We start from the raw sequence: 13,557 nt of genomic DNA on the forward strand, positions 1-13,557 counted from the left end.
TTGCGATTCTGAAACAAAAAGATAGATATATTATCTAAATAATTCTTACATACAAATATGTGTAGAACATAAAATATAAAAAGTAGAGGAAAGAAAGAAAAGGAGAGAAGCGATGATGAGAAAAGATAATAGAATGAATAAGGAAAAGAGAGAGAGAGATCAAGAAAGAAAAACAATATATTATCCTGAATAAGATTTCCTCAGGATGCACATGGTGAGCACTTGCAATCATTTAAAGAATAGAAAGACAAACAGCAAAAAAGAAAGAAAAAAAGACAGAAAGAAGAGAATAGAAAAGTGGAGGTTAAAGGACGAAATACCGTGAGAGCGGTAAACAAAGAGAGATAAAGAGGAGACGAGAGAGAGAGGGGAGGGAGAGAGGGAAGAGAGAGAGAGAAAAAAGGGATAAAGAAGAGAAGGTGCGAGAGGAGCTGAACGAACGGGCGACCACGTGACCATCGGGCGGGGGTGGCAGGCGACATTTCGCATGCTCAGAACTCCACAGGCCGTGGCATATTGCACACATACGGCAGTGCCCGCCACATATACGCACATCTCTATGTACTCTACGCGCCGGTGAAACAATGGTAACGAATACGTCGTGAAGGATCCACCGAAAAAACAAATCGAAGGAAATATCATAAGCGCGAAAAATTTCTTTCGATTTTCGACGATCGCGACAAGTGGCATATTTTTCCGGCGGGGTGCAGCCCTCGGACGCGAACGGACGGACAGTGATCCTGTGGCAGGAGAGATCTGCCGCACGCAACATCCATCCACAGTCTCCACAAACTCGAAACGTAAACGTCGACTGATCGACGCGGATATTATCGTGATTCGACGACGGTGTTTCCTCTGTACTTTCTGCGTGCGTGTGCGCGCGTATATGCCGGGCGGTGCGCGAAACGTAACGCACAGACAGGGTGGACCGTAGACGAGCGACGATGTTTCCGTGGTCGCGGAAAGTGCGAGAAAAGTGAATTGACAACATTATAGATGTGCGTATCTTGATACGACGCATTTACGAGCACCTAATACGTACGCACATCCGCACGCGTTACGTAGTCCTGGGATAATGATGCTGTTTTCGGGAGGAAATCGCCGAAGGCTTCCTTGAACGTGCATTACTCCCTCGAATCTGGAACGACGAGACGCAAGGTTTGCTCAATTTTACTCAATTAGACTTATCACGAAGAAATAATTTTGCTTTTTCTTCCTTTTTTTCCTTATGTTCCTTACGAAAGATTTTTGACGAGAGTAGAATCAGGATTGTGCTGCGTCAATCATGTTGAGAGTTTACTAATAAAAAATAAAATTTAGTGAAAAGAAAGTTAAAATATAGGATAGATCGTTTTTTTTTCAAACATATAATAATCGCACTTACATATTTTCGGCTAGACTTAAGTTTCAGTTTCTCAATTATCAATTATTAACTTATTTAAGTTCGTGGAAGACTCAATATCCATTCCTGTATGAGGCAGAGTTGGCTTGTTTAGATAAATCCTCAACAATAGCATGTTATTGATATTAAAATTTCCGGAATTGTAAATCTCATGTAACTGAAAAAAAAACATAAAAACACATTTTTCTTCATTTATCTTTGTATTAATAAATTCTAAATATATTACTATATATAAATTTATAATTTCTAAAAACTTAACATAGTGTGTATATATTTTATTAAATAAATTTTATTATTATTTCACTAACTTGATTTGTTTATTAAAACTCTTCAAAAATTATGCTTCTTCTCGGTCCTCGATTTTTCATAAGATAATAACGAGGTGAGAAATACTGATAATGATAATTGAGTCTATCTTAGCGCTTGATAAAATTTTGCAAGTGTAACGTTTTTGCTGTATTAGAGGCGAGAGATCTGTCGTTCGCACACACGCGTAAAACGTCATTATCAATTGAGCATGCGTAACTTATGCATCTCATTCGGCTCGTTAGAACAGTAATGTATTTTAATTGGCCGTTGCGTAGTATATCAGACAATACATTCTCTCCAAAAAGCCTGGTTAACGACGGTTTCTCTTCATTTGTTTGTAACGCTCACGTATAAATTAGCGTAATAAATTGGCGTACCAATACTAATTCTTGTATACATTATTTATTAATGAAAGAGTGCGAAAACTGAAATCAAAAGAAACAAGTTAGAAAGATTCAGTTTAGAATTCATTATAGAAAAATAACAAGATTTTTTCAAAGATTATCTAGAAGAAAATGAAATCTAATTAAAAATATAGATAATAACATGAAAACATGAGTAAAATATATTGATTCTTTTAAAAAAATTATTTCATGCTAAAATATAACTAAAGAATTATTTAACAGTTTGGATTTAAAATTTTATAAAAAAATTAATGTTAATAAATTAAAAATTAGCATCAGAACATTATAATAATTGGAACAATGATACGAATCTGTTATCCAAAGAGAATTCGGTTGTGGAAAAAACCACTTTTTTTTTAAATTATAGCAATGTGTCTCGTAAAAAGATCTCGAGCTATTAGAGCGTTTAATGATTAACATACTTTGCTCAGGCAATAATGAACTCAAGCTATTATGAATGGGAACCCGGGCGGAAAAACAATATTTTCGAGAGACGCACCCTCTGAAAAACTTTCGTTTCTTACTTCTGACACGCGGCTAGGTAGGCTCGAGACAAAAAGCTTTTGTCTCGACGAACTGTAGCCATCCTTAGCGCTTTGCTCTTCCTTTTCTTTCTTATGGTCAACGACGTAAGCCGACCCGAGACTGAAGAGTCCTGCGGGCGAGAAAGAGAGAGAAAAAGCGAGCCGACATTCTTCTTATTTCGTTGCATTTCATTTCCCTGACGGTTGACGGACAGCCAGCCAGACAGCAAGCTAAGCAACTCGCCCGCGATAAACACTTCGGTACAAGCCTTTTGTTTTGATAAGCAGAGTGCCTTTCATCTCGCTTTGCCGGCGTACATTATGTGCGGCGAGATGAGCAATGATATACAGGGTGGTGATAAATTCGTATCGTGCCGTAATAGTGATATATCCTTCGATTAATATGCGGACGATCTCGTATAGAAAATATCGATCTGAAAAATTATGATTTAGAATGAACATTCTAAATGAAGATTCAAATCTAATAACGAATTAAAAAATTTTGTTTTCTTTAACATTTCTACGTGCATTATTCGTAATATAAACTAAATATAAATTAGTAATATATAAATTAATATATAAACTGAATATAATTAATATAATTAATATAATTAATATATAAACTAAATATAAATACAAATTAGTAATATAAACTATCATCTTGATTAGAAAAAAATTTGAAACAATAACCAAATAACAGCAATCAAAAGAAATAACAATCGACTATATAAGTCAATATATCTATTTGCGTTCTGCCTGCCGTCTAAAATGTTAAACTTATATGTAATGTCTATTATTTATATACATACGAGATTCTTATTCAATTTTAAATATCGGAAAAAATTATGACAAGATATATGAGATGCACTTATATTCTCATTAAAAAAAAAATTATATCTGCATAGTTACACCTTGACGATGAAGGAGCTCTCGTGTAGAAGGTACTTTCCATGGCGTGAGATATATACATATATGTATGTATACATATATATATATATATATATATATATATATATATATATATATACAACAGGGCGGAGTGCAGATAGATAGTGACTTGGCAACATAAAGAATACATAATGTAAAACGTGAGAAGTTCCATTGGTTGCTTTCGATGCTTCGTGGTGTACGCCTACCCGACCAGTCACTCCTCTTCGACACGCAATTGGCAGACAATAATGAAGTTCACATGCGAATGAGCCCCTGCGACCTCGCAGGTGCAATCTTCTTTCACCTGTAGAATCACTACTTTAAAGTGCAATCGTTTAATGTATCATATTAAATTAAAAACTACAGAAAGTATTATATTATTATTTGTATTTAATATAATAATATTAATATATACATACATATGTATTACATATTAATATTATTTTATTAATTTTATATATATATATATATATATATATATATATATATATATATATATTACACATAGGATTTTGTATGTTTACTCCATGATTCTTTTTATATTTGTGGTTTATTTTGATTATGTTTATTGTGATTATTTTATTCGACCTTTCCGCAACAGATATATTGAGACTCCAAAATATTGAAAGTTTCTAATTAAAATGATTTAACTTATTACTCCATTAACTCGTAAATTATCTCTTCATTCTTTTCTCACGTGTTGTTCATTCTTTAATTCTTTTCTCAGGCGTAAAAGTGAAAAGGTGATTTATGTCATACAGATAGAGTGATATGTTAACCGAGGACAATGATCCGACAAAACCAGCAGGGGTTTTAGACAATGCTGGCAACGTGTCTTCCTCGACAGAAGCCTCGGTGCAGCATCCTCGCGCTGTAAATAATGGTAAATAGGAAATCTTTAACAGCACTGGCGTAGAGTAAATGTGCATCGATCAAATGACCACATATACCTTCAGCAAATAGATCCAAGATAGATTAAATATTATTAACACTATTTTTATACAAGCAGAAGGCGAGAATATACTTTATCTTGAAATAAATATTGAGTTAAACTTAGTAATCGCATAATAATGATCATTCATTTATTAGTGCACTTATACTTCGTCATTTTTTTCATGACAATTATTATAAATCTCTATTTCTCGAAAACAATTTCAATACAAAAAATTCGGAAATTGTGTTGGCAATTGTTCATCGTTAAGTGCACAGATATTTTAGAAAACAATATTTATAAGTGACATATTCTTACCTGTTCATTTTCATACAAGAGACCGAAGTTAAAAACGAGGTGCAGGACTGTCCGGAAAACGATAGTGTCCCCAGCGGTGAACTCTACATCGACGAGAATGCCGAGGAGAAGGAGCAGGAGTATCCGGATTCGATGGAAAAGGCGGATTATGGATCCCTGTATGATGCCAATCAATATTACAACAGGTACTTAATTCGTGCGATAAATTATTAGTTCGTGCACAGATAATTTTCTATCAGCGCAAAAACTCATCTTTTTATTCGCCCTTTTTTCTTCTCTTAGTCTATATAACCCGCCGCCTTACGGATCGACGACAGTTTCAAAAAATGCGAGCTTGCAGAGCACGCACTACCTAAACTCTTACACATCGTCAAGCTCGATGACACAGTATACACCTTATGCCGGTTACAACAGCGGGACGACAACATTTCCGAATGTCGCGCAAAATATATCATCGGCTACTCAGGTGATGTTTTATTTCCATAAATTTTCCTCCGAATGCAAATGTGATAGTCTCTTTTTTATAAATTAAACATTCTCTCTTTCAGAAATTAGATTATAGCGCTTATAGCAGTAGTTTGTACGGAAACGACAGGGTACCGCTACAGTATTCCGGATATTATCCTGTACCCGGTTATCATGCGCCGCCGACCTCCTTCAACATTGGCAACATCAATTTTGCTGGTAAGTTTTTTTTATTAAATCACGCGCTTTCTCTTACTTCTTTTTCTCTATCTCTCGTGAATGAAATTTCCTGTAAAGAGCAGTCTACAATGGCAGTAGGCAATAAAAGTAAAGAGTAAGGCAGTAGAGTGCGCCAAACGGGAATTGTTAATTTCGTTATTTCCGATCTTAAAATCACTAAAAACACTGTACTCTCTACTATAGCCTTGTTACTGTCATTGTAGAATGCTCTTAAGGAATAAATAAAATATGATTGCGTAAACTGTTGTTAAAAAATGATATGTATACATGTGTATGTGTGTCTGATATAAAACAGTAAAAATAAAATTTTCATATGTAAATCGCTTATTCAAAGGATAAATTCACACTTTTGAAAATCCATATTAACGGGCCTACATTAGCTTCGTAATATTTCAAATCTGTATATTTCCATCATTTTTAAAATAAGAAAAATCATTCGCGCACGTTTAATTTCTCCTTATGTCAAATAATTGCAATTAACTAATCATTTCGCAAGAAGATTCAACAAAGTCCGCGCTCACGGTGGACCCGACAACGCATGATGCGAGCGATTTAACCGCACGGGAAACGGCAAATATCGAAGGTAACATCACCGATTCGTATCTCTTGTTTTGTTTTAATACGCATATAGTTTTCCAAACATTTTAGTCACCGATCTAGCCATTTCAACTGAATCTGAATTTTTGTTATATCTAGTTAAAAAAAAAAAAAACATTGCTACAATATTTTTTGAAGAATATTGTGTATGAGATAACAATCACTTTAATATTTAGAGAAAGAAAATAATAGAATAATATATTTACTTTGTTCTCATATAATGAGATTAAAAAATATTAATCTCAATGAGCAAACGGCATTTTCACAAATGCTCTTGCTTTTGCAGTAGCGACGACGAAGCCATGCAGGCGCGGAAGGAGACAGAGCGGAAGCGGAAACAGTATCGGTTCCGCAGACACGACGGAAGCCGGCCCCGAACGTATATTCATTTGGGACTTGGACGAAACCATAGTTGTGTTTCACTCATTGCTGACCGGACAATTCGCCTCGAAGCACCGTAAGGATCCGCTTCTTTTATCCCAAGCGGCGTACAGAATGGAGGAGATGATATTCAATTTGGCAGATACGCACTTTTTCTTCAATGATGTCGAGGTGATAAAATCTTTCTGTTACACATAAATTTGATATACATACATACATGTGCATAATATATAAAATAAAAAAATACCTGAGCAACTCTTCTAGACATAAGAAAATATATACAAAATGTGTATATTTTCTTATATGAATATTTAATTAGTAGATTACGAGTATTTAATCTAGTAACTATAATTATATATAATATTTTGTACGCTATTTCTTAGGATTTTTCAACAAGACAGAATGTTTATCATTGCTATTCATAAATGATAGTTCTAGGATAGTACCTGATTTATGAATATGGTGTGTAATTTTATAGAAGTTCTCAGCATCTATATTTTTTCTCTATAGGATTGTGATCAAGTGCACATAGATGACGTTTCATCAGACGATAACGGACAGGATTTGTCCTCCTACAACTTTGCGACTGACGGTTTCCAATGTGCGACCGCAAACAATGGGATATGCCTGGCATCCGGCGTACGAGGCGGCGTCGATTGGATGAGGAAACTTGCATTTCGTTATCGCATAATTAAAGAAATCTATTCCAAATATCGCAACAACGTGGGCGGTCTATTGGGCACGGCCAAGCGCGAACAGTGGCTGCAGTTGCGTTCCGAGATCGAGGTGCTGACTGATAAATGGTTGACGTCGGCTGTCGAGTGTCTCAACATCATCAATAAGAGGGATCACTGCATCAACATCCTGGTAACGACCACGCAGCTGGTACCCGCGCTCTCCAAAGTCTTGCTCTTCGGTATCGGCGGGATATTCCCTGTTGAAAATATATATTCGGCCTCCAAAATCGGTAATTACATATATCGAACAAAGGAATAATTAATTATAATCACTATATATTTTTGTTCTTTTCATAAATTAGAAATTCAATGTTTTCTTTTCATTGCTTTATAGAATGATAGCAAAGTTATTTTTTACCGTTTTAGGAAAAGAGAGCTGTTTCGGTAGAGTAGTTGCTCGATTTGGGCGTAGATGTACGTACGTAGTAATAGGTGACGATTCAGACGAGGAGACAGCAGCACGAGCACATAACTTTCCCTTCTGGAGAATAAATAGCCATTCGGATACTCAAGCCCTGTACAATGCCTTAAAAATGGGGTTCCTTTAATCAAAATAAAAATACATATATATATGAAGAGAGAATACACAAGATCAGAACGCGGTTTCGGTTATAAGAAGAGATTACATTGCGTCTAAGCAAGGAAAACCAGTGACGAAATCATGCTTAATTGTATTTCTCCTTTTCCCTCTTTTTTTGAAACAGTTCTTATCATTTCTATAACTTATTGTGTATAATATATACGTAAAAGGAAGCTCCACGCCTCCATGTCATGGCTATATTCGCCGATATCGAAATATTTCACAAGCTCGATAGAACGTTAACACGTTCGCAAGTGATATAGAAAGTAATATGAAAGTAAGATTTTTAGTGATAACGAGCGGAAGTTGCAGAAAAAAGTTCGGATACATAAAAACTTATACATTATTCTTTCGGACTTTTGACTTTAGCAACGGCTCTGTAGTCACACGTGTACTGTATAAACTAAAATCTACGAAAAGTGTATATATATATGTATATATATATATATATATATATATATATATATATATATATATATATATGTGTGTGTATATATATATATATATATATACACTCTTCTTTTATGTACTTAATTATACTACATCTGGATTTTTTGCAATGACGACGAAATCAAACAATTTTTACTAATGTACGATAATAGATTTTATCAGAGACCAATGAGTTTTCATTACGATTTGTTCGCCACCAATATCATTTTTAACATGAATTAATAGTTATTGTTTGCTTAATAATTATCACGATACTTTTACACGTAAATTTATTACAAAAAGTTAATTTAAGAGTTCGATACATTTCCATTTTTATTTTCATAAATGGCTCACGTTCATAATTTCTACATTCCTTTAGCTTGTATGTGGATATAATTGCAGATATAATTATAAGCAGCATTATTTATATATATTTTGAAAGTATCCATATCAATTAAACATTACTATATGCTCTTTACTAGATATAAATACACACATGCTCTAGGAAAAGTATTTATATATATTTGTAAAAATATTATATAGTTATTATCGCGTATTTTGAACTTGTACAAGGCTATTTGAGAAACAGAAAAATGCATTAATTAATATAATAAAAAAAGAAACGAATTAGTAACTGCTAATTACGGTTGATATCGTTACGTGTAAAAATAGTTTATAAAAATTTCTGAATTATATCGTATTATTCGTTAACAAAGCTATTAATAAAAATATAATTAAAAATATGAAATAGCGTTTGTGTTCCAAAAAAATGAAAAGTTAAGATTTATCAAAAAATTATTTATAAATTTAAAAAATTATATTGCAAATCTATATTTTTTAAATTATATGATATTAATTTAATATCAACTTTCTATTTTGGAGAAAAATATAGAATTCTTTGCTTGAAGTATATATATGCTTATTTCAAAAATCCATGGATGCTTTTTATTAAGAAAAATTTTATTTCCCCCATATTATTATATATAATTTCCGTATGTTCCCTTAACATATATAATAAGTGGAATCTTCAACAATTTATTACAGTTTATATTCATTATGAAACATTCATTATGAAACTAAATTAAACATATTTTATGTAGCCTCTCGTAATTTTCCTCTTACTACGTAAGCTTTTGTTAACTAAGATCTTAGAGAGCGCTTTATATAATGTTTTAGTTTTTAGAAATAAAGATATATATATGGTTTTTCTTACAAAAAAATAGATATTTTTACATAGTAACATATGTAGGAGCAAGAAGAATTCCACAATTGTCGTCTTGCTGAGCCATTAGAATATATCCATCATTGCCCCAGTAATTCGACCAGGAGTTCTTTACCAGCCAATAGCCCTTTCCATTCATAGTGCCATATCCAACGGCCAAAACAGCATGATCTAATCTATCCTCTGTATTGCCTTTTGTGAGAATCCAAGAATATAATAATTGAGTAAAGAAAGTTGTTAAAAATTTTAGAAATTGTAATAAGTGTTGAAATCTCATACCACAAGTTGGATCGTAGTACACTCCATGAGAATAGAAAGAGAATGTCTTGAGAGAGGCGTCAATAGCGACGGAAATGGGACCGTGCTTAGCAATGGCAATCTTCAAAGCATCTACGCTGCGTGGAGTAACATTGACGAATCCTGTGATCTTAGCTGTCAACGTTACATTATTTACATGACAGTATCCATCCTAAAAAGAATTATTTGTACATCTTTTGTTTTGTATATACAAATTATATGAATCAAATAAGTTTCAGTTCATTTTCCAATAAATCGTAATCGAATACTTTACTTGTCCCAAGTAACCACCATAATCATCTTCAGTAGGTAAGCCACCATGCTTCATGATCCATTCATATGAACGGAAATCTTCTCCACCGTCGCATCCGTTATTACCAAAGCCCCACGAACAATCGATAAGAGCCTATAATAATTATATTTCAGTATTACTCCCTGTATATTAACATTAAAAGTTTACTTAATAATATGAAAACTATAATAATCGCGTAAACAATAAAATAATAAAAATCTATAAATTTTGATACTGATAATAAATTACTTACCTGTTGAGACAAACGCACCAACTCATTATGTTTCAAAAAGTATGCACCTTCTATTGTTCCAGTGGTACCAAAACTCCAACAAGAACCACAAACCGATTGATCTGTTAAAATAAAATACAATATACATGTACAATATTAGTGCATGTAACATCAAAATGCAATATTATCCATGAATTACCTTTGACTGGTGTCACAGCACCATACAATCGCCAATCTATACTGTCAGGAATATCTGCAATTTCCTCCTTGATATTATGCGGGAATGGTGCTCCACCATTGTAACCTGGAGTATATTGCTTGCCTCGTAAAGCTTTTAATTCAAGATCACTGTGATCTGTCAAATGATTTACCTTTAACTGATAGCCCAAATTGGCGCGATTTATAGAATGGATATATCTGAAAATTTTTGTATACAGTAACAATAATCCTTATAATATATGTGTATTCTCTCTGACAAAATCTCTCTCGGTACCTTATATTTTGTCTAAATAAGTCTTTGCGGTACGTGTGATCCAAGTCATTTTTGTAATTTTTCTCATGGGTCTTTTTGAATGTATCAAATGCTTCATCCAAATGGTCCTCATAATTATGAATGAATTCACGCATTGGATTAAAAGTGTATATGTGTTTATCACCTGGACCTGGGAAGCCAATGCATGTTGCATCTGCAAATAATAAATAATGTTTTTTGTAACCAAATTTAATCTAAAAATAATATTATTTTGACATTAAAAAAAATTCTGGAACAAACTAATAATTATTTTAAAAATCAGGTATTTTACATACATACTTTCTGTTATTTTAAAGACATCAGCAGAAGGTTTATCAAAGGAATACCAATCATATTCCAAGTAATAATGATCATAATGCGAGCCTAAAAGACTATTAAATCCTCTCATTTCATATCTTACAGGAATGGGTTCCTTAACTTCTGGTAGATATGGTGATTTCTGCAAAGATAATTTATATCTTGCAGATGTTACATTATTGCACACACAAATAATTCAATTCCTACCTTATAACGTATCCAGAGTGTATATTTATTCGTCTTTTCTTCAATTTGTTCTACGAGTCGCCATTTCTCACATAACAATCCATTGATCATCTCTTCGCCAATGCACTATATATTAATTCCATTGTATTAAATTCTATTCTCATTATATTAATTATATAAAAAGCATGTTAAATACATATATTTTTTATGTACATATTTCTAAAATTGTTTATTGTATTTACAACTATTTTTTTTACCTCCATTTCTGAGGGATCTGGAACAATAGATTGTGGCTGTATTTTCATATCAATAGTGCCATTTACTTGAAGACATGTTTCTTCATTAGTAACACTTTCAGTGGTAACAGGTGCTACTTTTATGCTGGTTCCATATTCCCCTTTATTCATCAGTTGAAAAGTCTTAACCATTCCTATTGAAGAAAAAAGGATTTATGTACATTATTCATACATTATATATGCTATATATATAACATAGCCTATATTTAAATAAAAAATAAATAAAAGTATGTTATTGTTTTCAAAAATACCTCCATAATAATCAATCCGACTAGATCCACTGTTGCCATCATACCATGCGTAAAAAGGCTCCTGAATCTCCGCATATGGTATATACAAAGTTCCTTTTGTCGTATATGTTCTGCTGAATATTGGTGCTGTTATAATTTTTTCGGAAATAGCTGCTGCATAACATATCCCTATATAAAATTAAAAAATGTATTGAAGATAATTAAAAAAATAAATTAACAATATATATATAAATATATTATATATTAATTACTTACCGCAAAATATTAAAAATATGCTACTTCTAAAGTTAGACATTTTCTTTGTGTTGAAATGGACTTGTGTCTGAAATGCACAGTGAAGGAAACATTTATTTACTTATATACACTTTATTTATATTCATTTATTTATGCACTCTATTTATACACTTATCATTCTGATAACACTGCTGATCTAATAGGATTATATTGATTGATGGATGGATACATGTATACATTAATCAAATTAATATACATACTATTGCATTTTTCTTATCTAAAAAGAGACAATAGGAAAAAGACAAAATGGATATTTGCAACAATGGTTATTATCAAAATAACAAATAATATTTATCATGAAAAAAAGAAAAAACTAATCTGATTGATGAATGGACAAACATATATATTATATATTAATCAAATTAATGTGCATATACTCTATTGCATTTCTCTCATTCAAAGAGACAATAGAAAAAATACACAATGGATATTTGCACAATGAGTATTATCAAAATAACAAATAATATTTATCATGAAAGGGAAAAAAAAACAGTAATCTAATTGATTGATGGATAAATACATTATATACATTAATCAAAATTAATGTGCGTACTATTGCATTTTTCTTATCTAAAAAAAGATAATAGAAAAAGGACACAAAATGAATAATTGCAACAATGGATATTATTAAAATGACAAGTAATATTTATCATGAAAAAAAACCAGTAATCTACTGTAGTAAATTTACTGTATACAGATATGTATATATAAATGTAAAATAAAATGTACATTGTGTATGTGTGTGTTATGTATTAGTTTCTCAAAGAAATTTATATTGTAAATATAAAAATAAATAAAAAGAAAATACCGAAGAATCGCATATATAGCTTGAAATTATTTTGTTTTTCTTCTTAAAACTACTATTATTGTTGAAATTATATAACAAAATAATATATTATTACGTTATTTATGTTTTTTTTTACATTCTATTCTGATATTAGATCCTAACAGACTTTTTAATCAACACAAAATTCAAAAGCAATTTTAGATTCGATTTTCATGAGCATTTCTTTCACTCGAGAATTATTCAATTAAATCTCAAACTAAAATGTTCGATAAACATAAAGCTGAAAATACGTTTGGCGATTAGTTAAAAATAAAGAAAAATCCATTAAAAGAATAATGCTCAATGATGTTATCTCGTTAAAAAACATTGCATAACGATAATACAATTAAAAAACGGTCGTTTAAGTTATGGACATACGAGTATATGTATCGTGAAATTTACCTCAATCGCAATGAAATGAGACTTGTCTCTCGTTCAGGACACAAGAACAATGCGCTGAATACGATACTTTATCATCTGCTTGCGTTCGCAAAAGAGGAAAATTTCCTTTATAGATATATTTGATATAAACATGAGAAGCTAAATTGTTAGAACGCGGTTCGTACTCGTGAATGAATGGCAACA

At 32.0% G+C, this 13,557-nt stretch overlaps 2 protein-coding genes and 1 long non-coding RNA gene across 8 annotated transcripts; 1 reads left to right on the plus strand and 2 right to left on the minus strand.

Moving 5' to 3' along the window:
* Positions 1-83: 83 nt before the first annotated feature.
* Positions 84-9,037, plus strand: LOC126855342 (eyes absent homolog 4). 6 transcript variants are annotated; one of them, XM_050602900.1, is made up of 9 exons: positions 84-1,158; positions 4,297-4,452; positions 4,838-5,003; positions 5,101-5,284; positions 5,367-5,502; positions 6,020-6,106; positions 6,407-6,672; positions 7,012-7,468; positions 7,605-9,037. In XM_050602900.1, exons 2-9 carry the CDS (start codon positions 4,341-4,343, stop codon positions 7,784-7,786), a joined length of 1,590 nt encoding a protein of 529 aa, XP_050458857.1. In that variant the 5' UTR covers positions 84-1,158; positions 4,297-4,340; the 3' UTR covers positions 7,787-9,037. The 6 variants fall into 6 exon arrangements, with proteins under 6 accessions (XP_050458857.1, XP_050458856.1, XP_050458860.1 ...); XM_050602899.1 differs by having other exon boundaries at positions 85-1,158; positions 4,331-4,452; XM_050602903.1 differs by having other exon boundaries at positions 85-1,158; positions 4,331-4,452; positions 6,023-6,106.
* Positions 1,165-3,074, minus strand: LOC126855358 (uncharacterized). Its single transcript, XR_007688225.1, has 4 exons — positions 2,640-3,074; positions 1,711-2,136; positions 1,385-1,559; positions 1,165-1,299 (listed from the first exon to the last, which is right to left on the minus strand). It is a non-coding gene; the product is annotated as an uncharacterized LOC126855358 (long non-coding RNA).
* A 149-nt stretch (positions 9,038-9,186) lies between the features above and the next one.
* LOC126855340 (digestive cysteine proteinase 1) lies at positions 9,187-13,523 on the minus strand. Its single transcript, XM_050602897.1, has 12 exons — positions 13,375-13,523; positions 12,108-12,174; positions 11,853-12,020; positions 11,563-11,735; positions 11,327-11,431; positions 11,102-11,261; positions 10,784-10,976; positions 10,490-10,707; positions 10,312-10,412; positions 10,041-10,172; positions 9,749-9,938; positions 9,187-9,661 (listed from the first exon to the last, which is right to left on the minus strand). Exons 2-12 carry the CDS (start codon positions 12,145-12,147, stop codon positions 9,477-9,479), a joined length of 1,665 nt encoding a protein of 554 aa, XP_050458854.1. The 5' UTR covers positions 12,148-12,174; positions 13,375-13,523; the 3' UTR covers positions 9,187-9,476.
* Positions 13,524-13,557: the final 34 nt, after the last annotated feature.

This window comes from Cataglyphis hispanica, chromosome 16, assembly GCF_021464435.1.
Source record: "Cataglyphis hispanica isolate Lineage 1 chromosome 16, ULB_Chis1_1.0, whole genome shotgun sequence".
In the NCBI taxonomy this organism is placed as follows: Eukaryota; Metazoa; Arthropoda; class Insecta; order Hymenoptera; family Formicidae; genus Cataglyphis; species Cataglyphis hispanica.